Here is a 22,223-nt window from a genome sequence, read left to right as displayed (position 1 = left end):
GATAATATTGACACCCATTTGAATTTACTTTGGAATGTCTAAGGATCGATTTAAAATCATTCCTACCAGTAATAATACATTGAAGATAGACAGCAATCTCTTAAGTCTGTGTGTGCACTACGATCCATTGCTGCAGAATTTTCTAGGAGAGATTCCTGTGGCAACTGAGCCAAGAGCCGCACTTGAGCGAAACTCTCTCGAGAGAGAGTTCTCTTATCGCTGTGGGTAATACTTTATTATTATATTTATTTATTTCTTTGTGTACATTTAATGGCAATCTGTTTATCCTCCTGTCTAAGCGGACACTTGTCTGCCTGCGTTCTCCTGACGCATGCAATTGGTCAGCGCGCCGGCAAAGATGAAGACCAACAGCTCAAAGATGACAATGCCCAGGCCGGACCAGCGAATGATGTCCATGTTGTCGTACCAGAAGTCCACAAACTCGCCATTGCAGCCGGGCTTTGACGAGTAGATGGAGAATGGGCAGGCGGCCTGGCGACTGGAGTAGCCGCAGCACGTGCCGGGCACCGTCTGACTACCGTACTCGATGTAGCCAGTGTTGCCACAGCAGCCGAAGGTTACCTCCAGCACACCGAAGGCATCGTAGTCATTGTTATTCCACAGCGAAGTGACCAGTCTGCCCATGTCCTGCAGGAAGGCCGATCGATTGACAAACACCCAGCAGGTGAGCACCAGTTGAAGGATAAACAGCACAAAGATCATGCTGGTGTACTGCAGAATTAGAGTTGGGTTAAATGAAGGTAAGACATAATCGAGAGGCTGTACTTACCGCTCCCGTCATGCAGGCGCTCTGCCGGAACAGGCCATAGCAGCCGAAGAAGGAGACAATAAAGATCAGACCTCCCAGCACCGTGATGCAAATGGGAATTGTGTTTGTGCTCTCCACCGCACCATAGCCATCAATGCGACCGATGTCGGCCAGCATGATCGATCCCAGGACGATCAGCAGGATGCCAACAATCTGAAAAGAGCAAAAGAAGGGGCAGGGGGTTTACATTGGTTCGCCCAAAACCTGATTTATTACAAATCAAAAACAAATAGATAATGTCAATTAACTGATTAATGTTCACATTTCTCAAAAGACACATTACACACGGTCTGATAAGGTTTGTTTTTACCCACACACAAAACCCAATTGATGATATCATATGAAAGGAAACCAGTGCCCCTTTCGCTTTCCAATGCGTAATATCGGGTGCTGCTACTTATAGAACTGATGTAAGATTTGTATGCTGGAAGATTGATTTATTAAAGGAAGGAAAGTAAAAACAAATACAACCAAATGCAAATACAAATATTATATATATGCATATCTATTTTCTGAACATAAAAGACTTTAAAATCCCTTCATAAACCTATTAAATAATAATATCAAATATTATTATGACCTTTTTGAAATGTATTTATTTTGAACTCATAGTGAACGATTGTTTATAAAAATAGTTCCATATTAAATGTAATTAAACATTGGCTCTGTTTCTGTTATTTGAGTCTATAGTGACTTCGTCCTAATTGTAAGATATCCAAAGAGACAATTAAAATATGAAAATATTTTGCTCAAAATGAATGGAGAAACCAATTTCTTTTTTAAGACTTGTACTCCAGCAGATAATTCCTCAGTTTGCAATCCATAAAATAAACGACAAAGTAAATAAAATAATGCCTTTAAAGCTGTCATAAAGCTTTCTAGAGCAAACACTTTGTAACTTCTCTTTTTTATGTGCATAATTTGGTTAGTTAAATTCCATTTTTAAACTCACCAAAAACACAATATTAACGATATAAAGTATGAAATTGAGAATGCCCGAAACACAACCCATTTTGATATATTCCTTTTGCGTATCCTTTCGTGTTGGACAAAATCAAATTAAAATTAAATTAAATTTATGCAATAATTTAATGATTTCTTTTTATCGCGCTCACGCGTCGTTTGCTATTGTTCGATTGGACTGGTCTTTCCGCTGGGCTACTGGTTTTAAATTGTACCCTCAGAGACATGCACGATATCGGCTAGATGCGTTAGATATAGATATCTTATCACAGTTTTGGAGCTCACAAGAAGTCCTCAGTGATAACGGAAAGGGACAACGAAAAGCAAACATTCGGCGATAACAATTGGCAACCGGGAATGATTCACTGGCAAAAAGTTTGAGGGCAAACGATCTAAGTATGCACGAAGCTCGGTGCTATACGGATATAGTTTTCGGGGGAAAACAACAGCAGCTCCCCCACGCCGATTAGATAAGATTTGAGGGCCAAAGATAGACATTGTAATAAATATTAGAGGCAAAACAAAAATATATACTTGATTGAGCTTAACCTGTTTTGATTTATTGATGGCAGAACTGGATGAATGAGCTACAGCTAATGGGATGATTCTAGCGGTTGATCTTGCTCGATCAACGCTTCCTCATGGCACTGGCCAGACAGCAGGACACAATGAAGATGCCCAGCTCGAAGAGCGCAATGATCAAACTGCTCCAGCGTATGAGATCCGTATTGGAGGCCCAGAAGTCAACAAATTCGCTGTTGCAGCCCACACGCTGTGTGTAAATGGCTGCCTCGCACACCTCATTGCGATCCTTGTAGCCGCAGCAGGAAGCGGGCACAGCATTGCCGTACTGCTCGAAGCCAGTGTTGCCACAGCACTTGAACTGCAAGAAAAATGTGTTAGCATACCCAAAGGATTATTGAGTGTGATTTAAGTAAGTAAAACTTACAGCCAATTGGAGCGCATCCATGGGATAGCCCTGTGCGGCATTGTTCTCATTCCAGGCGGTGTTTACCACGCTGCTCATCTTGTCCAGGAACTTGTCATTTGCCGCAAAGATCCAGATGGACAGAGCCAATTGCAGGGCAAACAGAATGAGCATACAAATGGCATACTGCAGGGAGAAAATAAAGAGCAATTATGAGCAAGGAACTCCACACAAATGAGTTCTGTTCCACTTACAATTGTCGTGCAGCAGGCATTCTCCCTGATGGTGCCGCAGCAGCCGAAGAAGGCCACCAGGAACGTCACACAGCCAATGGTTATAATGATGATCGGAATGGTCTGCGTGTTCACGGCACCCTCAAAGGCCGCAAAGTTGCCCATCGTGGAGAGCATGATGGAGCCCACCACGATGAGCAATATGCCACCGACCACAAAGATCAAATTGAGGAAGTACAGCAGGTACTTGAACGTGGCTGAAAGGCAATTCATTTTGCTGGATTTCTTGTTGGGTTTTCTCGTGGCGTTAAATAATTCCGGAATGCCTCGTTCTATAATCCGTTCGTTCGTTTCGTTGGGACTGTTCTCGTCAAACTGAGTAGCTTATGGCCAGACCTGGGGCATTATAATAAACCATTTGAGGCCCGCATCTTATCAGAGTTGTTACTTATCTGCTCTTGGAAATGAACTAATACCTGTATGTATGGGTAGGTCCACGCTCTCTGGCAGCTCTATATACTCGCAGCTATGTGCCCGTACACCCAATAAAAGTCATTCATGGATCTTATCGTCTTGCACTGGCGTAGATAGTGCCATAAAGTGGCTGGCACTACCCACGGAATGTACTCAAAAGTTAGGCGTGTGAATCAGCACACATAAAGATACTTATCTATGGGCTGGAATATTGCCTAACAATTATGAAAAACTCTACTCTTCTAAGATGAATCATTTAGCATTCCGCGCACTTTCTTTTTGCACTTGGCAGTACATTGGCCCGCCGGGGGGGGCTGCCAATTGGCTGACTCACACTACACCTTGCCTGCCGTGAGTCCCCCGCCTTATCGCGTTAACTTATCACTTATCAATCCTATAAACATGTTGCCCGTTCTGTGCCGGGTACACTTCAGGACTAACTGCTGGACAATTTCGATTAAGATTTGGACATTCTGTTGGGGGTTTTTCGACACAGTACACAGTTTGAAGTTGATTAATTTCTCTCAATTTTTATTTGCAAATCTTTCGGTGTGGTGTATAAATTATTTTGTACAATAAAAAATATTAGCACTTCAATGGATCTCGCTCGCTCGCTCGCTCTCTCTCGCTATGAGATTCGAGATTTATTCAGAGATTTTCTTTTTGGGGGGATTTCTTCGTTTTCATTTCGTATAACTTGAGTAAATTGTATGTAAATTTTCAATGGCCATCTGTGTATACTCGTATATACTCGTATTTGTGTTTCTTTATGTGTATATAGAATTGGGCAACATAATTCGTACTTTCGGTTTCATTTAAAATTAGTAAGGCATCGCCCCAGAGGCTCTTTTAATAGTCCGCGCGACGACGATAATTCCGAATGCTGTTCGCCAGACAGCAGGCAAACACAAAGCCAACAAACTGTGGAGTAAACAGAGAGAATTATAAGCTACATTCCTCAACGATGTGTCGGGTGGAGACCTACCTCAATGGCGGCAATCACCAAGCCGGAATATTTGATAATGTCGCTGTTTCTGTCCCAGAACTCCACGAAAGCCGCCTTGCAGCCGCGTCTGTAGACAGTGTCGGGGCGGCAGTTGTTTGTGTCCTTGCAGCAGGAGGGTGGGAAGTAGCCCTGGAAGGAATAGTCCGAGAAGTTGGTGCGGCCACAGCACTCCATCTGAGAAATGTAAAAAATAACAAAAATAATTTAAAAATTGCACAATTTCATTCAATTTTTGGTTACTGACGCTTATTTGTATGGCATCCATGTAGTCGGCACGACGTGTGCGTCGCTCCCAGGCCTTCTCCACAACATCGCCCATAATGACCAGATACTTGTCCTTCTGCAGCCACATGTAGATGACCAAAGCCAGCTGGCCAATCATCAGAACAAACAACAGAATGGAGTACTGCCGAGAAAAAAAGAGAGTGTAAAGTGAAAATTTAAAGAGAAAGGGCATTCGCCTTACCGTCATGGACATGCAGTAGGACTCGCGTATGGCACCGCAGCAGCCGAACCACGAGATCAGCAGTATAACTGTGCCCAGGACAATCATTGTGATGGGCACCTGCTGCGTGCGCAGCGCCTCGGCAAAGTCATCGATGTTGTGGATGTTGCTGAAGAGCAGCGCACCAAAAACGATCAGCAAAATGCCGCATATCTGTGGAAAAACATAAATAATTGTAATTCATTAATATATTTGAAACAAACTTAGAGTAAACAATGCAAATCAAATGTCAAAGCTGCGTTAAATGGCTAAACCTGAAAGCTTATTAAAAGCACAGCGTCTACGCGGAAAGCTCTCGGCCTCGAAAGCTTTCGCTCAACCCAAGGTGAACTTGCTATAAATTCACCGCGCGCTCAACAGCAATGCACTGCAAAAAAAAAAACTATAATAATTTGAATGGTTTTTGATGAGCAGCTGGAGGCCCATCCAATGGCTTATCTCTTATCAATGCTGCGCTCGTTGTGGTTAATTTAGATTAGGTTTGCCGATAAATGGACTCTGATTTTGTATCGCAGTGCGTCAACAACTATTTTATTAAGCGCATAATTAGATTAGAACCGAGTAATTATCTGTTAAGTACTCATAGTTTCGCTGCATGACTAAAGCATTTGAGTTGAGGAAATAATTGGATCAAAACTGACAAATATTGCGACACCCACACTGCTATATCTGTCTCGCCCCAACCACACATATTGAGTTCAAGTGCGACCCCCGCACCCATCTCATCCACTCAGTAGTTCCGTTTGTTTGTGTGCGTGTGCGTGTTCGTGTGGGGGGATGCAGCAGTTGTTTGGCCAAGTTTTGGCTAGTCTCAAATGGGGAGCAAGTTCACATTTAATTAAGTCAACTATTTTCGGGCGTGGGGGGTCAGACGGAACACACCCCAAACCAGCCATTGCGTAACTTTACATTGAGTAAAACCGTCAAAAGAGTGGCAGGGCAGGCAAGGGGGTGGATCATTAGAATGTAAATGTTTGCGTGACTGGAATGAATTTCGCGCTGCAGGCAGCTACGGAGTAGAACTCGAAGTCGGATCACACCTGCAAACCAGTTACACTGCAAGAGTACAGTCCTCTGCTGTGAACTTTTGTTGTTACTAAGAAGTTGCTAAGCAAATGGAAAACGTAACCTTTTTGTTGTTGTTGTTTTTGTTTATGTTTGAAACCAGTTAGCCTCGAAGTGGTTACGGATATTTGTTAGAGCTGGAGTCAAATGATAGCAGCGCTCAAGCCAAACTAGTTTTCAGTAAGCCCCCAAAAATAAACAAAATACCTACAGAATTTACATATAAAACTACGTCCAACTACGTCATAGCTTTAAGAACTGATGGGCAGAAATGGTAGTAATGGTAGAAAGTGTTTTATAATAAACTTTCCTTGATTCTGGCTACTTTTTATCAGAGATTTCATTTAATTAGCGACTCCACGCCATTCCCTAACCATTTCGAACGCTTTTTATTCCACTTGTAACCCAAATGATGGTTCTGTAACGCACTGTTTTTGGTTAACCGGTTTTTAGGCCTCAACTTTCACACAAAAACTAAAGCAAACACCAATTTTTGTTCGGGTTGTTTGTGTACAGAAAAACCAGTTTTTACGGTTAAGAAACTTATGATATCATGTCCCCCAGAGACTAAACTTGGTGACGGCCTGGGGCTTGGCCAATGACTACTGGGTGGAAAATGATCTAATGATATAATCTATAATGAATGCTTGTTGTTTTTTTTTACTCACCGAACATAGCAAATTGAATATAAACAGAATATATTTAACCATGGAGATTCCGCAGCTCATCTTGGCAGAGATTCGTCGTTGGTTGGTGGATGGAAGTGGCTATATGGAAATCTGTAGAGTGGAGGAGCTGCAACTGTTCGTTCGTGGATACAGAATAGAATTGAGAATTGAGAGGCATTGAGAAATACAAATGGATCGTGCAGACGGGGTGGCATTAAGTATTTTATCATATTTTATTTGGGAAAGGCAGCAGCGGCACACACAAACACACACATGTACACACACACACACACAAATGCAGCAACGCACTGATGTCATCGAAAAACAAATTCAACATTTTGTTTATATAAAAAATGCCCAGCATTTCGATTCGATTTGAGTGTCGGGAAAATTAGCACACAATCACGTACGCGGTGCGCGGACTCCAGAGTGCGGTTTCCGTCTCAGTTTTCAGTTTTTAGTTTCGTCGAAAGGCCTTAGAACTTAGAATTATTTTAACAATACGCTGGAGCAGTGTTGGTACTAGCGCACCAGCTCGGGCAACAGCTTCTCCTTGGGTAGGAGCGAGGCCTTCAGCTCGTTGTAGCGCCGCCAGATGTAGGGATGGCGTGCAGCCCAGGCCAGCCAGGCTTCCTTTTCGGCGGTGGTTTGCTCAACGCGCTTCAGATGTTTGTAGTATTTGCCATTGCGCTTCACGCTGGAGGCCACATCCTGTGCGAACTTGGCAAAGCGCAGCTTGAGCAGCGTCTCGGAGACGTCCAGCAGGCGATTGCCCTTGGGCGGATGCACCAGACACAGCTGGCACACAACATAATCCTGCTTGCCGCCTTTGTTGAGTGGTATGAAGGTGGCCTCGCGTCCAACGAGGCACTGCTGCAGCCAGGCAAAGCCATTCGAGTTGACGCTGACGCCGGGCAGCTTCACGGGCAGCAGACGCTTGTTGCTGGTGAAGATCGGTATGAGTGGACGATGCTTGATCATCAGCAGTGTGTCCTGATCCCGCTGCTGTACGCCGCTGATCTTGCCCGTGTGCATGATGCGTTCGTTGATGATGCGCTCCGGGATGTGCGACGGCTGCTTGAACTGGCGCACCAGATACGCGGGCTTGCGCTTGGCATAAGCCACGGCCAGCATCAGGGCCGAGGTGCCGTAGATGAGCAGTTCGCTGCCCACTGTGTCGCGCTCCAGGTAATTACATAAGCCTTGGTATTTCTCCCGCAAATACGCCTTATTGGATTCCATTTCTGTGGCCGTACTCTCCTCTATTAAGTAACTTGGCGCCTGCAAATTGTTTTTATGTTGAGTTTATGTTTTTTTGTTTTATGCAATTTCTGATGACGTCATTTTACCAACCGAATACGTCAGCAAGGTAAGGTAATGTCTTCCACAGAGTCTCGCGCGTCTGTTGTTTCTATATTCGTCTTATATCTATATGTATTGTCGCGACTTAGGGCTAATTTTGTCGAATTTATTTTGCCTTTTAGCGCTGCTTCTGTTTTGCTACTAAACAGACTTTGACATAAGGCCGGCGACGCCTTGAGTGCGAGCGGGATGGCGTGTGTGTGTGTGTGAACGATCTTGTATACGTTGTACTGCACTTGAAATCTGCACGCTTTGCAACACTGTCCACTCACACGCACATTCAAGCAAATTCAAAAACTCACACAAACATACACCTTTTTCGTTACTTTTTCGTTTCGTTCTATTTGCTCTTGTATTTATTCGTTTTATTTGCCCGCGCTCACGATATGAACTGGTGCCGTTGTCATTACAGACTGAGACGAGAGATCGCTTAAAAGCCGCCACTGCCAGAAACTGACGCTGCTGCCCCAACCGCAACCGCCTGTTGCTCTTGCCTCACACACAAGCACACAGAGCAGAACACACGTACGAACTTTGGCGCTCGGCTCCACGAATTTTTGTTGTGATGTTGGCGCGTAGCATTTTGTTCGTTACGGCTGCTTCCCCGAACCCCACCATCACATTTAGGTGACGATGACATCGTGGAGGTGGGGGAGTCGTTTTTTGCCCTGTACGATTTAATTGCACTAACTTGTTTTGTTTTGTTGCTGCTGTTGTTGTTGTTTTTGTTACCAAATGGTGAACCTTTTGTTTATTTATGCAAATTGCCAGCGCACCGTTTCAGTGCTGCGATGTGGTTGTTGTGAAGGCTGCTGCTGGTAGCCTGCCTGCCTGCCTGCCCACGAGGTGATTGGGAACCGCAAGATATGAAGCCATGTTTTTCCCAATTTCGTTTCCACCACAATTTGTAGCAAAGCGTAATAGATGAAACGTGCCTATAATAAGTTAATATGGAATTTAATGGATAAATAAGTGATAATTTTACTCAATTATAATCTTTTTAACAATCGCTCGTGGGTAAAATTTATCTGATGCATAATCTGTCGCTTTTGCACAAATTTGGCGATAAGGGAATTGAGAACTGAATGGTTTCCCCTGCAACTTTCACGATATTGCGGTTTTTTGTGCATTGGCGTAGGCGTCGCTTGCAGTGGGAACAGGTATGCGGCTGAAAGTATTTACACGCAACTCGTTCGAGCTCCAACGGTAGATTTACCCCCACCCACAAGACGCTGCCTGCTGGCCCTACTATGGCTTCGGGCGCATGGCTTCCGGTTTTAATTACATGCAGGGGGTGCAAGGGGAAGCTATCCATCCGCTGTAATTGTCTGTAACTTTTCCTTGACACACACAACAACTGGTTTCCAAAGTTAATTGCGTAATCCAATTGTTAGAGAGAACGTGGCTATGAAACTTTAATTTTTGGTATACGAAAAAACATCGAATGACGCTGCCTGACATTGCTAATTAACAAGTGGTGCTCCGTACAATTAACCTTATGTCGTTCCGTATGTAAATGTATTTCCCCCCACAGACAGACACAGCAGCAGCAAGCATATAGATTCTACAAATAACAGACGAACCCCAATTATTGACAATATAGAAACATTTATGAATCACTTTGTTGACTATGAATTTCCAGTTTCCGTGCGGCTTCCCAGCGGCGGCTTACTGGCAACTGGCATCTGGCAAATTATAAATTAAGTACGAAATGTAATGCAATTGTCTCTGAAGGGGAATGGAATGCCATTAAGATGAAGGAGAAACGCAAACGGTAAGCAGCATGCGTCACACTTGAGTACATTTTTGCAAATTATTCTGCCACTTATCCAACCCACTGAAAATCTAATGAAAACCGGGAGCAAACGGATGGGCGCTTGTTTCCACAGCTGGATACCGTTTGGCACATGCATAAACGCTACACATACAAACACACACTTATTCTACGACCACCAACTTATTCACCACGCTCCCAAAGACAAGCGCCAGAAAGGGATAGAGATAGAGTACTGGTACGCGAAAAGGAGTGCCGTAATTTCAATTGACATTAAAAAACTCTTTAAATTCGATTGGAAAATAGGGACGCCATTATTGTGTGTGCTTTATTTCGTGTGTGTGTTTGGCCACCGCCAAGCAGAAGGCGGCGTAGTCAGTATATAATCTCCATTAAAAATCGTAACTTGATTAGTGAGTGAGTTTCATAGAAGGAGAGTAACTAGATCCTAGAGCTAGTACAAGCGTCGTGGATATTGCAATTGCTGTCCGGCCGTTGGCTGTGCGGATCCCGAGCTAGAAACGGGCGGTGTGGCCGTCTGGCCGGGCAACAGCGACAGCTGCTGTCGATTCAATTGTGCCTCATGGCCGCCAGAGCTGCCACGTACTGGCGGAAAGCCTTGTGTAATGCTGCCAGTGGTCTTGGAACTCTGTCGGGAAGAGGGAGAGAATCTGTTAGTCCAAACTGTTGCAGAGAGGTTCATCTGTTCCCACTCACCTGACTGGTGCTTATTTGCAGCACATTGGGATGCATTGAGAGCTCGCTCATCATCGGCTTAAAGATCACACCCTCCGACAGCAGATGCGGCGGCGGTGGTACATGATTCTGTGGCGCACCATCGTGCTTCACCTCAATGTGATAGCGCTCCGGCAGCTTCTCCATGGTCACCTGCGGCTTGGATGCCTGTATGGACAGGCTGCTGGCCACGCTGGTGGCCTGCACAACCAAATCGGATTGGGAAATGGGCGGCTGGTCCAGATTGATGTGCAGCACCTGCATCGGCTGCGTCTTCGGCGACTGCGTGTCCGAGGCCTTGCTCACCGTGGCATTGGGCAGCTCCACATGGTACGCCTGTCGCAGTGGCAGCGCATAGTTGTAGATGGACTGCAGCCGTGCATCGGCCTGCTGCTGTGTGGTTGGCGGCGCTGCAGTCGTCTGATAGAACAGGGTGCCCGTGCTGGGATACTGTGCCGTGGGCTCTGCAACAGAGAGTAAGGGAAAATGCCTTTTAGGAGTAGCAAATGGACTGTGGGTGGGTGGCGGCTTACTTTGTTGCGCAAAGCTCTTGTAGTACGCATGATTCGGTGGCGAGGGACTTCGCCCTCGCTTCCCTGCCTGACTGCCGGGCGGTGGCTGCAAAAGATACAAAAATATGATTACTCCGCGGCTGATTTTGGCTGCCAGACAAACATCCCTACCTTCGGTAGCTGCTGGTGATGCTGTTGTAAGCGGAGAGTCGGCAGATAGACCGAGGTGGCCACAGTGGCCGCCGCCTGTTGCATGGCAAACAGTTCGTTCTCCTTGGCCTGCTTTTTCCTCGTCTCATCGTCATTGAGCACCTTCTTTAGCTGCACCAGCAACTGATGCTTCTGACTGTGCAGATCTGCCAGTTGCTCGTCCAGTTTGGTGATCTCGTCCCGTGTGTCCTCCAGGGCCTGCTGGTTCTCGCGCTCCCGTTCCTCCTCCTCCCGTCGCTGTCGCACCTGCTCACAGTAGGCATCGTATTCCTCCTGCCGACGCTGGCGATCCGCCACGATGAAGGTTCTGAGCGCCCCTCGCAGCTTCTCTGCCCGCTCTGCCTTGGCTGCCTGTGCGGCCGCATTGTTACTGTTCACCGCGGACGCTGGCGGCATTTTTGTGTTATGCTTAGTTATTTTTCCAATTTTACCAGCCTTTACGAACGGTCCTCGCAGCAAATCACTCCACAATTGTTTGACTAAACGGTCAGGCCAGTGGGTAGAGCGCAAATTATTTTATTCCTTATAAGCGCTGTGTAGTGTTGTCGCGGTCACGCTGTAATTATTTCTCTATGCTGATGTGCTCTATTAAGTACGATGCCGGCCAAATCACTCTGTAAACTTTGTTGCGTTGGCTTTTTATTTAATTAAACTTGTGTGTTCTGCTTAATTATTGTTCGTTTCAAGAGATAAACAATTAGGTTCTGTGTGTGCAGTGGAAACTCTGGAATATTAGCCCATTGTCGACCAATAACTTCGTTTTCTTGGTATATTTAGGGTAGTTTTGGTATTTTACTGGGGTATTTTTGGGCTCAGACTTGACGCTCAAAAATGAGTCGGGAGAGCTATTGCAACAATGCATTTTCTGGGCCGTTTTCTCTGTTATGGATAACCCGTTTTCAGAACAATATTTTAAAAAATTTAGTCATCAATCGTATAAAATTACAAGTTTAGTGCTGAGATTAATAACCAGCTTGTAATATAAAACAGAATAACAAATTTGCAGAATGTGCCTTTCCGCATAATATGTACGGTGTTTTGTGAAAGACAAAAGGTATATTTCTGACGGTCTGACGGTATATCTTTTCGATAAGTCCGCGGTCACACTGACTATAACCAGCATTGGTAAACGCCGCGAAACAACAATAAACTAAAATAAGTGAATAAAATACAAAAAAGAAGTAACAACTGAAAATATATTAACAAACTAAAATTAATCGAAACAATCAATTATATCGAAATAGTTTGTTGACGTCGCGGGTGTGGGTGTACGTGTTTCGTTTCGATATCGGTTTTTGGTCGGTAAATGCAGAAGCAGAAAAATCAGTGAAATGTGTTCAGCTTTTTCGTTATATTAACAATAGCATATAGCATTGTTAACCACACAAAACACACAAATAAGTGATACAGCGTGCCTCTTAACCCTCAAACCATCTGCGGAGACGGAGTACAGGCAGAGGAAGAAGCAGCGGCGGAATAAACAACAAAAGCGCTAAGCAGCGGCAAACATGGCGAGTGAGTAACCAAAAAAAAAAACAATAAAGAATAAGTAAAGATTAAGAAAGAAGTGCGTTTCTTCATTTTTATGTATGCTGTATGCTCTGTGTATTTGCTGCTCTTTTAACACACAAAATTCCATTCTTTACGTTTTGTTTGTTGCCCCCCAATATAAACAAATGCAACTCATGCGTGTCATTGTTTGTGTGTGTGTGTGTGTGCAACATGCACTGACTGCATTCTCTGTGTAGCGCGCCGCGCACAATATTTATACATTTATGAGCTGCGAAGACACCCAATCGAGACCAGGTGCCGGGTGCTCTCGAGTGTGTCTCCTCTGCTGCTTCATGTCTGCCGCAGCTTGCTGACATGGTGGGGGTGGGGGATTACAGCTAGTCGAGATGCTCATGTGTGTGTGTGTGTGCGTCTGCTCTGACTGTCTTTGCCCTATGATGCCTTAGTTATGTGTGTGAGAAAAATCAATATTTACGCGTTTTTCTCTTCAGCTTCTTTGCACAGTGGGGGGTGGAGCACGGATTAGATGATGCACAGAGAGCTTTCTGCTCTCCCCTCCCCCCACTCCCGCGTTGACCGACTGCACTTACCGTTGGGATCAATCCAATCAGATTTCTGTGCTTTATACTTTAACGGCACAAGCGCTCACAATTCTGGCGGGAATTGAGTAACTCTTTCTCTCTCTCTCTCTCTGCCATTTGTCTTTGTTCCTGTGCTACTATCTGTGGTGGTGGTGTGCACTGCCACCTTTTACCAGAAACCATCCACCCAAGTCACGTCAGTGAACCACCGCTGGGGCTCCCCAGCAGTGACGACGCATTAATAAATGAATATGCCTACTGTGAGGTGCAAGGTTTACCGGCATGTTTCAACACTCATCATTCCCCCTAGCCCACATTCAAGCTCGGATTCAACACCACCCCCCAGGGGTGGCATAACAAATAACAATGAATAAATGAAAAGAAATGTATGTCCAACACATGAACATACCCTGGAATAATGAACATTTCTCTACAAAAAAATATATAATAACTTTATACCAACAGCCCCATTGATAGCTCTGTTAATATACCCTTTGCCAGGGGGACAGCATCCCACACAGCACTTAAACGTGCCTTGTCGTGGCTCCAGTGCCAGCAACCCCAGCAGCTGGGGCTCAATGTTGCGAGACGGGACCCATTGCCGGTTCCCAGTTGCCAGTGGCGGCCTGCTCCCATCTGTGGCTCCTTCCTCGCTTTAGAATTTAATTGGTCCTTTGTGTCTGCATTTGGACCGGGCGCGTTCGCTTGGAGTTTGACTGTCGCTTGCCCTGTGGCAACCCAACCCCCAGCCAGCAACCCCAAGGCGCTGATAAGGCCGATGATATCAGAGCACCCCAGTGCACCCCTCCCTGTGCTTTATGGTTATTATTATTATTTTGGGCTCTATTCTTTTTTTGCTGCTGTTGTTGCTCATTCGTTCCACGCAGCTTTTGCCGGATTAGCTGACTGTTACGAGTATTTTAGTTTGCCCCAGCAACGAATTTATTGCAAGGCACAACCCCTCGGGCTGGCTGTGCCTGTTTGCGTATTCCTCTAACGTTGCGCCTCATCTGGTTGACTTGTGATTTCCTTTCTTCTCGTTGATTCTTTTTACTGCTAATAAGATTTTGGGTCCTCCCCCTAGTCCAACGGCCTTGAGAATAAATGAATGAATAAAAGGGGATGTGAAATTGTGGGGGTGGAAAGGAACTGTCGCTCTGTTTTAATTGAGTTCGTGCCCCCATTCAAATTGGCATAGAAATTAATTTCAATTAACTTGGAGAGTGGAAGTCGTCCTTTTTCTCCCCGTTCTCGAGTACCCCACTAAACAGAAGAAGTTTGTGTCCCTTTCGAAGTTTTTGAAGCATACTTCTTGGGGTCTGAAGTGCTGCCAATTCCCATTCCCCTCCCAGCACGCCACACTCACAGCTCGCCACACTGAAAACCAACACAAAGTTATTTCAAGTGGCACATAAACTGAAGATCAACTTTGTCAACATTTGAGCTCTGCCCTTTGAGGCCGGCCAGTGTGTGCATACAGACATACATTCGACTGTATTCCGCTTCAAGGCAATGCGGAGTGGGTATACACTGTAAATATCTTGTGAGAGATGGACGGGAGGCAGACACTGTTCATGCAGCATTACAGGAAATCAAAGGCAGGTCGTAAAAACCTCTGAAAAATATATAGCTAAAATATATTTCAACTTAAGTTCCATTTTAGTCCGGTTTAAAAATTATGATTTATGTGTCCATGAAACTAATCAATTGCTATGCCCCTTTTAAAGCTACTTGCTATGACACTATTCAAGCTATGTCTTGTAAAAGCAATAACTGTAAGTGCAAGCAAAGCTTGGAGTGAGAGAGCGGCCGAGCGAAAGAGTCAGAGCGCGAGAGTTGCTACCTGCTACCTGCAAGCAAACAGAACTTAAAAAAGGTGGTGGGTTCCCTCTGTTTTTCGGGTCTCAACACTTACACACATGCAAGCACAGCGAAGTTTGTTGTTGTATTTGCAGTTGCATGAGAACTAAAAGTTATGCAAAAAGAGAGCGCATTGCCAGCAAGTGAAAGAGGGAAAAGCGCGAAATGAAGAGGGGAAGAGAGGCGTGAGCGATCTTGAGAGAACCAAATGGGTCAATTCACTGTATGCTGGGCCATTAGCTTACACATAAAACTGTAAATTGAATATAAAACGAGCTCCAAAACTCCATCAAGTGCTCTGAGAGTTTTCTCTTCATTCAAATCGTGTTGCTCAAATGTGTTTTAAGTCTCAAGCTAATTTAAAAACATTCCACGCACATTCCCAAACCTTTTTTGCTGTCTTGACACACACACAACTAAACCCAAAATCAAAAGTTCGCCAAACAAAAACGAAACCAAAAGCAAAACCAAAACCAAATCAAAATGCCTTTTGCCTTTGCACGCTGCTGGGCAGGAATGAGAGCCTATAGAGAAGCCGCGTGGAGCGAGCACGGAGATGAGGACCATGAAGAAATGGAGGAGAACGAGGAGTCCACCATGGTGCGATCGTGCCTCGATCGTGTGGTGGCGGATCTGTGCTGGGCCAACTACGATATTGCCCTGCAGCGTATCAGCGAGTCGCTGTCCGGGACTACGGGTCGCGGACTAATCGGAGCCCTGTTGGAGATCAAAAACATTGTGATTCGAGTGCGCATTAATGCCGATGGGGGACAGAGCTTTGGGCCCACCAACCAGTCAGCGGCACTGCCGCACGCCTTCACCGCCGAAATGCTGGACGTTGTACAGAAAGTGCTGCGTTGCAGCAACCACTACGAGGTGTTGCGCCTCTCGCAGAATGACACTTACTCCGAGGCCAAGCGCTCCTACAAGCGACTGGCACTGCGCCTGCATCCCGACAAGAACCGCGCGCCAGGCGCCGAGATGGCCTTTCGCCGCATCAGCGAGGCTGTCGACTGCCTGACGGATCACAATAGGCGGCTGGAGTACACTCAGGACTTGTCCATGGGTGACTCGATGTACGACGAGTGGGAGTATGCGGAGCAGGAGCAGCAGGAGGAAGAGGAGCTGGCGGCTGCACCGCGTCGCCCCTATATGGCGGCCAATCAGCGCGTGCCACAGAGTCAGGTGTTCTTTCAGACGCAACATCTGGCCGTTGGCATGGTCTGCTCGCTGCTCTTTATGTTCCTCGTCATGCATGTCCTCAGCACCGTGCCGGAGTACAGCTTCAGGCGGAGCAGGTGAGTAATCGCCAGAAGGGAATAGCAAATAATGCCACTCCCCATCCTCTCCGCAGCACCCACAGTGTGGCACGCTTCAGTCATGCCCGAAATATTGCCTACTACATGAGCCCCGAGAGTGCCGCCAAATACACCGCGGAGCAGCGCGAGCAGCTGGAGCAGCAGATCGAAAGCGTTTACATTGAAGAGCTGAAACTGAACTGCCAGCAGGAGACCAGATTGCGTGAGTGTTGAGCTACCAAAAGGTGTTCCTGCATGTGTTCCAACCACTCCCTTTATGCCTTTTGCAGGCGACACTCTGCTGCTGCGTGTGCTGCAGGCCGATGTGCAAAATATGCGCCAACATGCGGAGCACATGCCAATGCCAGCCTGCGAGGCGCTCCACAAGATTGGACAGTCCAGCTTTAGGCCACTGCTGCAGTCCAGCCACACTAAGGAGAAGAAGGAGACAACTGCAGACAAGAATTGAGTGACATTTGAGGGGATACTTGCACTCGTTTTTACTTGTTTTAAGTGAATTAATGTGAATACAAATAAATTAGTTAATAATTATATACAAATTATCGTTGTGCCTTTTTCCAGTGTGTTTCTGGGTCTATAGGTAGAGGTGGATCTTGAGTGCAAAATGGTTTACATTTCCCTTTCGCTTATGGAACATTATAACTCTTCGTTAATGAACTGATAGCTGATAGCCAATACCCCAATAATTGCTCTCCAAATATAATTTCATTCCATTTTACTGAAGACAAAAATAGCTTTGCATTGTGCCAATTTTATGCTAAAACTAACAAAAATATTTATTCCATTTTGCATTAAAGAAAACCCATTAAACATGGACCCACAACATAGCTGAATAAATATTGATTTTGCCGAAAAACCCATTCAATATTTACGACACTCAGCCCGCGGGCAACAAAAAACAAATTTTCTGCAGCCAGCAAGCCTGAGAGTTGAGTTGAGTTCCCTGTGGCTCAGTTCCCATGGCTTCCATGGCGCACTTCCTGTGGCCTAACCCACATTCGGTAAATGCCCCAAAATGAAAAAGGAGCAGAAATTGCACACGAAATTAAGGCATGCAACAAACCACAAAAAGCAGCAACAACATCAATTTTGCACTTGTTTTTCGAGCATTTTTATGTCGTTTTTTTCAGCCCATTTTCCCAACGATTAATGGTGAAGAAATATATATAAAAAATAGACCCAAAATGCAACAGGAAAATGCAGCAATTTGGCACAGAAATTGAAGCGAATAAATGCCTCAAACGGCTTCCTCAAAGCAAAAGCTAACGAACTTGCCACGGAACTCGAACGGAATGGATGGATGGATGGCTGGTTGGTTGGTTGGTTGGGGGCATGGCACACTCTGAATACCAACGAGTACCAGTTACCAAAGCAAACACATTGAGGCACGCAAAATAACAGCAGCAAAAAAAGGCAGTAAAGGCGGTTGTGACGCTGCAACCAGCACCTGTCTGTACCTTTTGGGGGGTTGAAGTTGGTTACCCTGTTGCCAGCTGTCCATCCAAATGCATTCAGTGTGTTGCATTGAATGTTGGCATTCACATGTACACAATGTTTGTGTGGCTAGAGTTACCTTTTTCTAAGTGCAACATGTCTGGCTCTCGAATGATGCTTGAACGAGGAACTGTGTGGCTGGGTTCGCCCTTTTGCCCTTTGTTTAACCTATTCATTATTTATGCTCCACAAAGTTTGTTGAATTGCCCCAACCCAGGGCGCTGCCTGCCTGCCACCAACTGTTGTCGCCAGTTGTCGGGCGCCGCCCATTCAAATGTGTTTTCCCCGGCAACTGACTGAAATAATATTGTGATAATGTTGGCCCGCAAATCAACTTTAAATCACACATTTCAGCCACATTTTTGGCTCACTTTTTGTAGCGAATTTAATGGAAACTTAAGCTCCTTTTTTTCAGCATTTTCGCTTTAAGCTTCCACCCCATTCCTTGTCCACTCTCTAGTTTGCCTTTTTCCTAACCATTTCATTCCTTTCCTGTAACTCGTGATGACTCTCGCAGATTGCTTTTTGTTTTGCTCGCGGCAAGGACTTATGCAAATCACTTATGCCCCACCGCCCCGCCCCGGCAACATCTGCTGGCAATGGGCAGGGAAATGGTTGCTTAATGCGGCACACGCTTGAAAAGCTTTCCCTGATTCTAAGTTGATTCTAATGGTTCAACATTTTATTTATAACCCAAAGAGCCATGCAGGCTGTAGCTGTGCCCACACTGTCCCTTGCCTGCTGTCCTCGGGCACAGCTGATAATCGAAATTGCCAATCAATTTTGTGGTGCAAAAGAGAGCGAAGACAAAGGCATACCAATGGTGGAATATGCTACACCCTGTGGCGCGACATAGCTGCCCTTTCAGGCACACTTTGGACTCGGTTGCACAAGCTAAGATTGCTGAAGAGAATGATACCCGTGAATGATATTTGCACATCAAATTTCTACCACCTTCTCTCTAGGAATCACGTAGCTTAAACACTTTTATTGATGCCACTTTCTCTCCCTATTTCCTCTCCCTTTTCCAGCTGAAATCGATGAGCTCATTGAGCAGCTGAAGACAACCAGCGTGAGTGCGGGCAACAGCCAGACAACGAATCTGCTGTGCGAAATCTCAGCCACCAAGGACCCCAAGTTGTTTGACAAGCACGAGCTGGCCGATTGCTTTCTGGAGCTCACCCAAAGCGAGGACACGAATGTGCGCAAGGAGGCGGCCAAGTGCATAGCGGAGATCACCAAGTCCGAGGTGCAGCGCAAAAAGTTCACCAAGCGAGACATAATTGCCGCCTTTTTGAATTGCCTGCGGCAGGTGCCGACGCCGGATGGCAGCATGGAGCTGCCCATACAGATCTGTCGAGCGTTGGGCAACATTTGCTACCTGAATGACGAGGCGCGGGATCTCATACTGGAGCTGGAGGGTGATGCGGTGCTGCTGCAGCTGCTCGACATTGCCAGCATCGAGGATGTGGCCAATGCGGCGCAGTTCATCAAGGTGCGCGGGGGATTGCTCTCAAATTATTTGCTGGGCGGCGAGGGGCTGGCCAAGCGTGCCATGGAGCTGGGCGTGATGAAGAAGCTGCAGGCAATGATTGCCACGGGGGCCTCCAATGTGGAAGTGCATGAGGATTTGCTGCTGAACACGCTGCCGCTGCTCAGCATTCTCACGGAGAATGTGGCGGATCTGAACTTTGAGGCAACGCTGAACATTCAGCTGTCGCGCATTTTGGCTGCGTCCACCAATCCGGATCTGGCGGAGATGTGCCTGGAGCTGCTGCACTACCAAGCAGAGAGCGATGAGGTGAAGCTGCTGCTGGCCAAGGATGGACTCTGCGAGACGATCTACAATCTGCTGGAGAAGTACAAGACGCTGGCGAGCACCAGCGAGGCGCGGGCACTGATGAAGCTGGCCTGCGAGTTGATTGTGCTGATACTCACGGGTGGTAAGTTGAAGCTGCGCCCTTCTGCCACACTTAAGCTCATTGTTTCTCCCTTTTACAGATGAATCCATGCACTATCTATATACGACAACGTTGCTCAAGAACATGGTCGACTGGCTGGACTCGTCGGACATTGATCTGCTGACCACCGGCGTGCTGGCCTTGGGCAACTTTGCGCGCACCGACAGCCACTGCATTTACTTTGTGGAGCAGCAGACCATGAACAAGCTGCTCGAGGTGCTGGCCAAGAATAATGGCGTCAAGGACGATGTCCGTCTGCAGCATGCGCTGCTCAGTGCGTTGCGTAATTTGGTAATACCCAAGCCGAACAAGAATGCGGTGATCCAGGCGGGTCTGGTGCAAACGATTCTGCCCATGCTGGAGATCCATCAGCCACCGGTTGTGTTCAAGCTGCTGGGCACGCTACGCATGACAGTCGATGGGCAGGGTGAGTGGCGGTACGAGTTTTCTGTAGCTTTATTCATTCAACTCTTAATTTCTTTGTAGAGAAACTCGCTTTGGAGCTGCTGAAGAACAAGACGCTCATCGAGCAGCTGGTGCACTGGAGCAAATCCTCCGACTATGCAGGGGTTACTGGCGAGTCGCTGCGTCTGATGGCCTGGCTGATTAAGCACGCGTATCTCAGCAAGATTGCCTATGCGCTGCCGCGCAAGGGCGATGCCCCAGCCGAACAAATAGCGGACAGGATACCCCTCACCCAGGACTATGATCGCACGAGTTTGAGTCAGTTTCTGGCCAACGAGGGCACCGTGGAGGCCATGGTCAGCATGCTCACAGCCCAACATTTGGTCATGCAGAATGAGGCGTTGATTGCGCTGTGCATCCTGTCGGTTGTGTATTTGTCGCAGGCAAATCAAGCGGGCCAGCAGCAGGCGCAACGACTGCAGGATGAGCTGATCAAGTACGAGGTGGGCAAGAAGCTGGCGGAGCTCATAAGCAAATCATCGGACAGCATGACCAAGGAGATTGTTGAGAATCTGCAGAATTGTGTGAATCTGTTGAAGTCTTCCGAGCAGCTGGTGGCACATCTCGATCAGCATAACATCAATGAGCTGCTGAAATCCATACCCATACTCACCGAATACTGCACGTTGTAATAGCAGCCAAGCGGGAGAGAGCGCGTGGCATTGCATTTAGTTCAAGCACCGCAGTATGCCTAGAGGAATAAGGACATAAGGAGGAGCAACGATTCAGTTTTAGACTTGATTGTGGAAGCAGCGCAGATTGGGGAATGTATTTTTTAGACGCAAGCATATTTTGACTGCATTTACGACAGCAAACCAACGAGGAGCCCGATTAGGAGGAGCAGCAGCAGCAGGCGGTGGGAATGAATATTTATAATTATAATAATATTAACAATTTACATAAGAAATTAATCATTTTTTAGCATACAAAACAAAAATCTTTTCTGTTACAAATGATTTTTAAGAGCACAATAACAACAAATCGTGGTGATATCGCTAAATATATATTTAATAAATGTATTTTATGTGTATTGTACTTATAATTTTTAATTGAACAAAAAAACAACACACAATTTTAACCAAAAAACAAACAAAAAAACACAATTTGCGAGCACAAATGTAGTTTTTAGATATTTTTAAATTGCAACAAAAATCTTCAAGTATTTAATTGTGAACACAACAATTTTTTAAAGGCAACTTTTAAACACACAACAACAACAACAACAAAAGTAACAGCAACTCAATAACAATCAAGTAAATCACAAAAAATATAAAATACAAAAAAACAAATAGTTGAAGTCCCAAAAAATAAATAGAAATATAATGCAAATTTTACAGAGCGTAGGATTTAAAATTTGTAACACTTATAAAATTATTAAACAAATTGTTTGGCTCACAGTATAATCGAAATTAAGGCAAAAAGTTTATGGAGCACCATTTAAGAGCGAGGGGGGAAGCAAAAAAACCTTGAAACACACCACACACCCACAAAAAAAATATTTATAAATTCTAAACACAATAATGTACATTTAATAATTCAAATAAAATTTGAAATTCATGAGAAATAAGCAAAAACAAAAGCAAATATTGCATAGTTTCATTTGAAGTTCACGTGGAGCAGCTGAGTCTCGCAATTTCTATCTCTCTCAGTGATTGCTTTGCCCATAAAAAGTGCAGTGTCATACGACCATTACCTCTAGCAGTGAATGGAAACTAATTTACATCATTCCAACAATAGCTATGCTATGCTGGGATTCTTTCTAATATT

The 22,223-nt window shown here is 45.6% G+C and overlaps 7 protein-coding genes across 9 annotated transcripts; 2 read left to right on the top strand and 5 right to left on the bottom strand.

Moving 5' to 3' along the window:
* Nucleotides 1–232: 232 nt before the first annotated feature.
* Nucleotides 233–1,959, bottom strand: LOC117578467 (23 kDa integral membrane protein). Its single transcript, XM_034263999.1, has 3 exons — nucleotides 1,782–1,959; nucleotides 791–982; nucleotides 233–732 (listed from the first exon to the last, which is right to left on the bottom strand). Exons 1-3 carry the CDS (start codon nucleotides 1,839–1,841, stop codon nucleotides 295–297), a joined length of 690 nt encoding a protein of 229 aa, XP_034119890.1. The 5' UTR covers nucleotides 1,842–1,959; the 3' UTR covers nucleotides 233–294.
* Nucleotides 1,960–2,323: 364 nt separating this feature from the next.
* Nucleotides 2,324–3,332, bottom strand: LOC117578474 (23 kDa integral membrane protein). Its single transcript, XM_034264007.1, has 3 exons — nucleotides 2,975–3,332; nucleotides 2,742–2,906; nucleotides 2,324–2,675 (listed from the first exon to the last, which is right to left on the bottom strand). The coding sequence occupies exons 1-3, from the start codon at nucleotides 3,224–3,226 to the stop codon at nucleotides 2,421–2,423; spliced, it is 672 nt and encodes a 223-aa protein (XP_034119898.1). The 5' UTR covers nucleotides 3,227–3,332; the 3' UTR covers nucleotides 2,324–2,420.
* A 683-nt stretch (nucleotides 3,333–4,015) lies between these two features.
* LOC117578472 (23 kDa integral membrane protein) lies at nucleotides 4,016–8,458 on the bottom strand. Its single transcript, XM_034264004.1, has 6 exons — nucleotides 8,336–8,458; nucleotides 6,672–6,804; nucleotides 4,900–5,091; nucleotides 4,678–4,839; nucleotides 4,413–4,607; nucleotides 4,016–4,348 (listed from the first exon to the last, which is right to left on the bottom strand). Exons 2-6 carry the CDS (start codon nucleotides 6,729–6,731, stop codon nucleotides 4,277–4,279), a joined length of 681 nt encoding a protein of 226 aa, XP_034119895.1. The 5' UTR covers nucleotides 6,732–6,804; nucleotides 8,336–8,458; the 3' UTR covers nucleotides 4,016–4,276.
* Nucleotides 6,958–8,277, bottom strand: LOC117578464. The gene is made up of 2 exons (XM_034263995.1): nucleotides 8,025–8,277; nucleotides 6,958–7,952 (listed from the first exon to the last, which is right to left on the bottom strand). Exon 2 carries the CDS (start codon nucleotides 7,911–7,913, stop codon nucleotides 7,194–7,196), a length of 720 nt encoding a protein of 239 aa, XP_034119886.1. The 5' UTR covers nucleotides 7,914–7,952; nucleotides 8,025–8,277; the 3' UTR covers nucleotides 6,958–7,193.
* A 1,639-nt stretch (nucleotides 8,459–10,097) lies between the features above and the next one.
* Nucleotides 10,098–11,977, bottom strand: LOC117578452 (G protein pathway suppressor 2). 3 transcript variants are annotated; one of them, XM_034263976.1, is made up of 4 exons: nucleotides 11,226–11,975; nucleotides 11,076–11,160; nucleotides 10,525–11,006; nucleotides 10,098–10,456 (listed from the first exon to the last, which is right to left on the bottom strand). In XM_034263976.1, the coding sequence occupies exons 1-4, from the start codon at nucleotides 11,658–11,660 to the stop codon at nucleotides 10,262–10,264; spliced, it is 1,197 nt and encodes a 398-aa protein (XP_034119867.1). In that variant the 5' UTR covers nucleotides 11,661–11,975; the 3' UTR covers nucleotides 10,098–10,261. The 3 variants fall into 3 exon arrangements, with proteins under 3 accessions (XP_034119867.1, XP_034119868.1, XP_034119866.1); XM_034263977.1 differs by having other exon boundaries at nucleotides 11,076–11,164; nucleotides 11,239–11,975; XM_034263975.1 differs by having other exon boundaries at nucleotides 10,525–11,160; nucleotides 11,226–11,977.
* A 669-nt stretch (nucleotides 11,978–12,646) lies between these two features.
* On the top strand, nucleotides 12,647–21,853 carry LOC117578443 (rap1 GTPase-GDP dissociation stimulator 1-B). Its single transcript, XM_034263966.1, has 4 exons — nucleotides 12,647–12,779; nucleotides 19,062–19,973; nucleotides 20,032–20,418; nucleotides 20,478–21,853. The coding sequence occupies exons 1-4, from the start codon at nucleotides 12,773–12,775 to the stop codon at nucleotides 21,086–21,088; spliced, it is 1,917 nt and encodes a 638-aa protein (XP_034119857.1). The 5' UTR covers nucleotides 12,647–12,772; the 3' UTR covers nucleotides 21,089–21,853.
* LOC117578454 (dnaJ homolog subfamily B member 1) lies at nucleotides 12,721–17,020 on the top strand. The gene is made up of 4 exons (XM_034263979.1): nucleotides 12,721–12,779; nucleotides 15,732–16,515; nucleotides 16,572–16,738; nucleotides 16,806–17,020. Exons 1-4 carry the CDS (start codon nucleotides 12,773–12,775, stop codon nucleotides 16,982–16,984), a joined length of 1,137 nt encoding a protein of 378 aa, XP_034119870.1. The 5' UTR covers nucleotides 12,721–12,772; the 3' UTR covers nucleotides 16,985–17,020.
* Nucleotides 21,854–22,223: the final 370 nt, after the last annotated feature.

The sequence above is a fragment of the Drosophila guanche genome, unplaced genomic scaffold (assembly GCF_900245975.1).
Source record: "Drosophila guanche unplaced genomic scaffold, DGUA_6, whole genome shotgun sequence".
Classification (NCBI taxonomy): domain Eukaryota; kingdom Metazoa; phylum Arthropoda; class Insecta; order Diptera; family Drosophilidae; genus Drosophila; species Drosophila guanche.
The sequence above is the reverse complement of the archived record's forward strand: the minus strand, read 5'-3'. Positions and strand labels throughout refer to the sequence as shown.

Coding starts and splice junctions, on each gene's coding strand:
- LOC117578467 (XM_034263999.1), bottom strand. CDS start 1,841: ATGGGTTGTGTTTCGGGCATTCTCAATTTCATACTTTATATCGTTAAT. Junction 983..1,781: donor TCGTTAATATTGTGTTTTTG/GTGAGTTTAAAA, acceptor TGCTCTTTTCAG/ATTGTTGGCATCCTGCTGAT. Junction 733..790: donor GCGCCTGCATGACGGGAGCG/GTAAGTACAGCC, acceptor CTAATTCTGCAG/TACACCAGCATGATCTTTGT.
- LOC117578474 (XM_034264007.1), bottom strand. CDS start 3,226: ATGAATTGCCTTTCAGCCACGTTCAAGTACCTGCTGTACTTCCTCAAT. Junction 2,907..2,974: donor ATGCCTGCTGCACGACAATT/GTAAGTGGAACA, acceptor TTCTCCCTGCAG/TATGCCATTTGTATGCTCAT. Junction 2,676..2,741: donor TGGATGCGCTCCAATTGGCT/GTAAGTTTTACT, acceptor TTTTTCTTGCAG/TTCAAGTGCTGTGGCAACAC.
- LOC117578472 (XM_034264004.1), bottom strand. CDS start 6,731: ATGAGCTGCGGAATCTCCATGGTTAAATATATTCTGTTTATATTCAAT. Junction 5,092..6,671: donor TATTCAATTTGCTATGTTCG/GTGAGTAAAAAA, acceptor GTTTTTCCACAG/ATATGCGGCATTTTGCTGAT. Junction 4,608..4,677: donor TGGATGCCATACAAATAAGC/GTCAGTAACCAA, acceptor TACATTTCTCAG/ATGGAGTGCTGTGGCCGCAC.
- LOC117578464 (XM_034263995.1), bottom strand. CDS start 7,913: ATGGAATCCAATAAGGCGTATTTGCGGGAGAAATACCAAGGCTTATGT.
- LOC117578452 (XM_034263975.1), bottom strand. CDS start 11,660: ATGCCGCCAGCGTCCGCGGTGAACAGTAACAATGCGGCCGCACAGGCA. Junction 11,161..11,225: donor ATCACCAGCAGCTACCGAAG/GTAGGGATGTTT, acceptor TATCTTTTGCAG/CCACCGCCCGGCAGTCAGGC. Junction 10,457..10,524: donor TGCAAATAAGCACCAGTCAG/GTGAGTGGGAAC, acceptor TCTTCCCGACAG/AGTTCCAAGACCACTGGCAG.
- LOC117578443 (XM_034263966.1), top strand. Junction 19,974..20,031: donor TGTGCTGATACTCACGGGTG/GTAAGTTGAAGC, acceptor TCCCTTTTACAG/ATGAATCCATGCACTATCTA. Junction 20,419..20,477: donor CATGACAGTCGATGGGCAGG/GTGAGTGGCGGT, acceptor ATTTCTTTGTAG/AGAAACTCGCTTTGGAGCTG.
- LOC117578454 (XM_034263979.1), top strand. Junction 16,516..16,571: donor TACAGCTTCAGGCGGAGCAG/GTGAGTAATCGC, acceptor TCCTCTCCGCAG/CACCCACAGTGTGGCACGCT. Junction 16,739..16,805: donor CCAGCAGGAGACCAGATTGC/GTGAGTGTTGAG, acceptor TGCCTTTTGCAG/GCGACACTCTGCTGCTGCGT.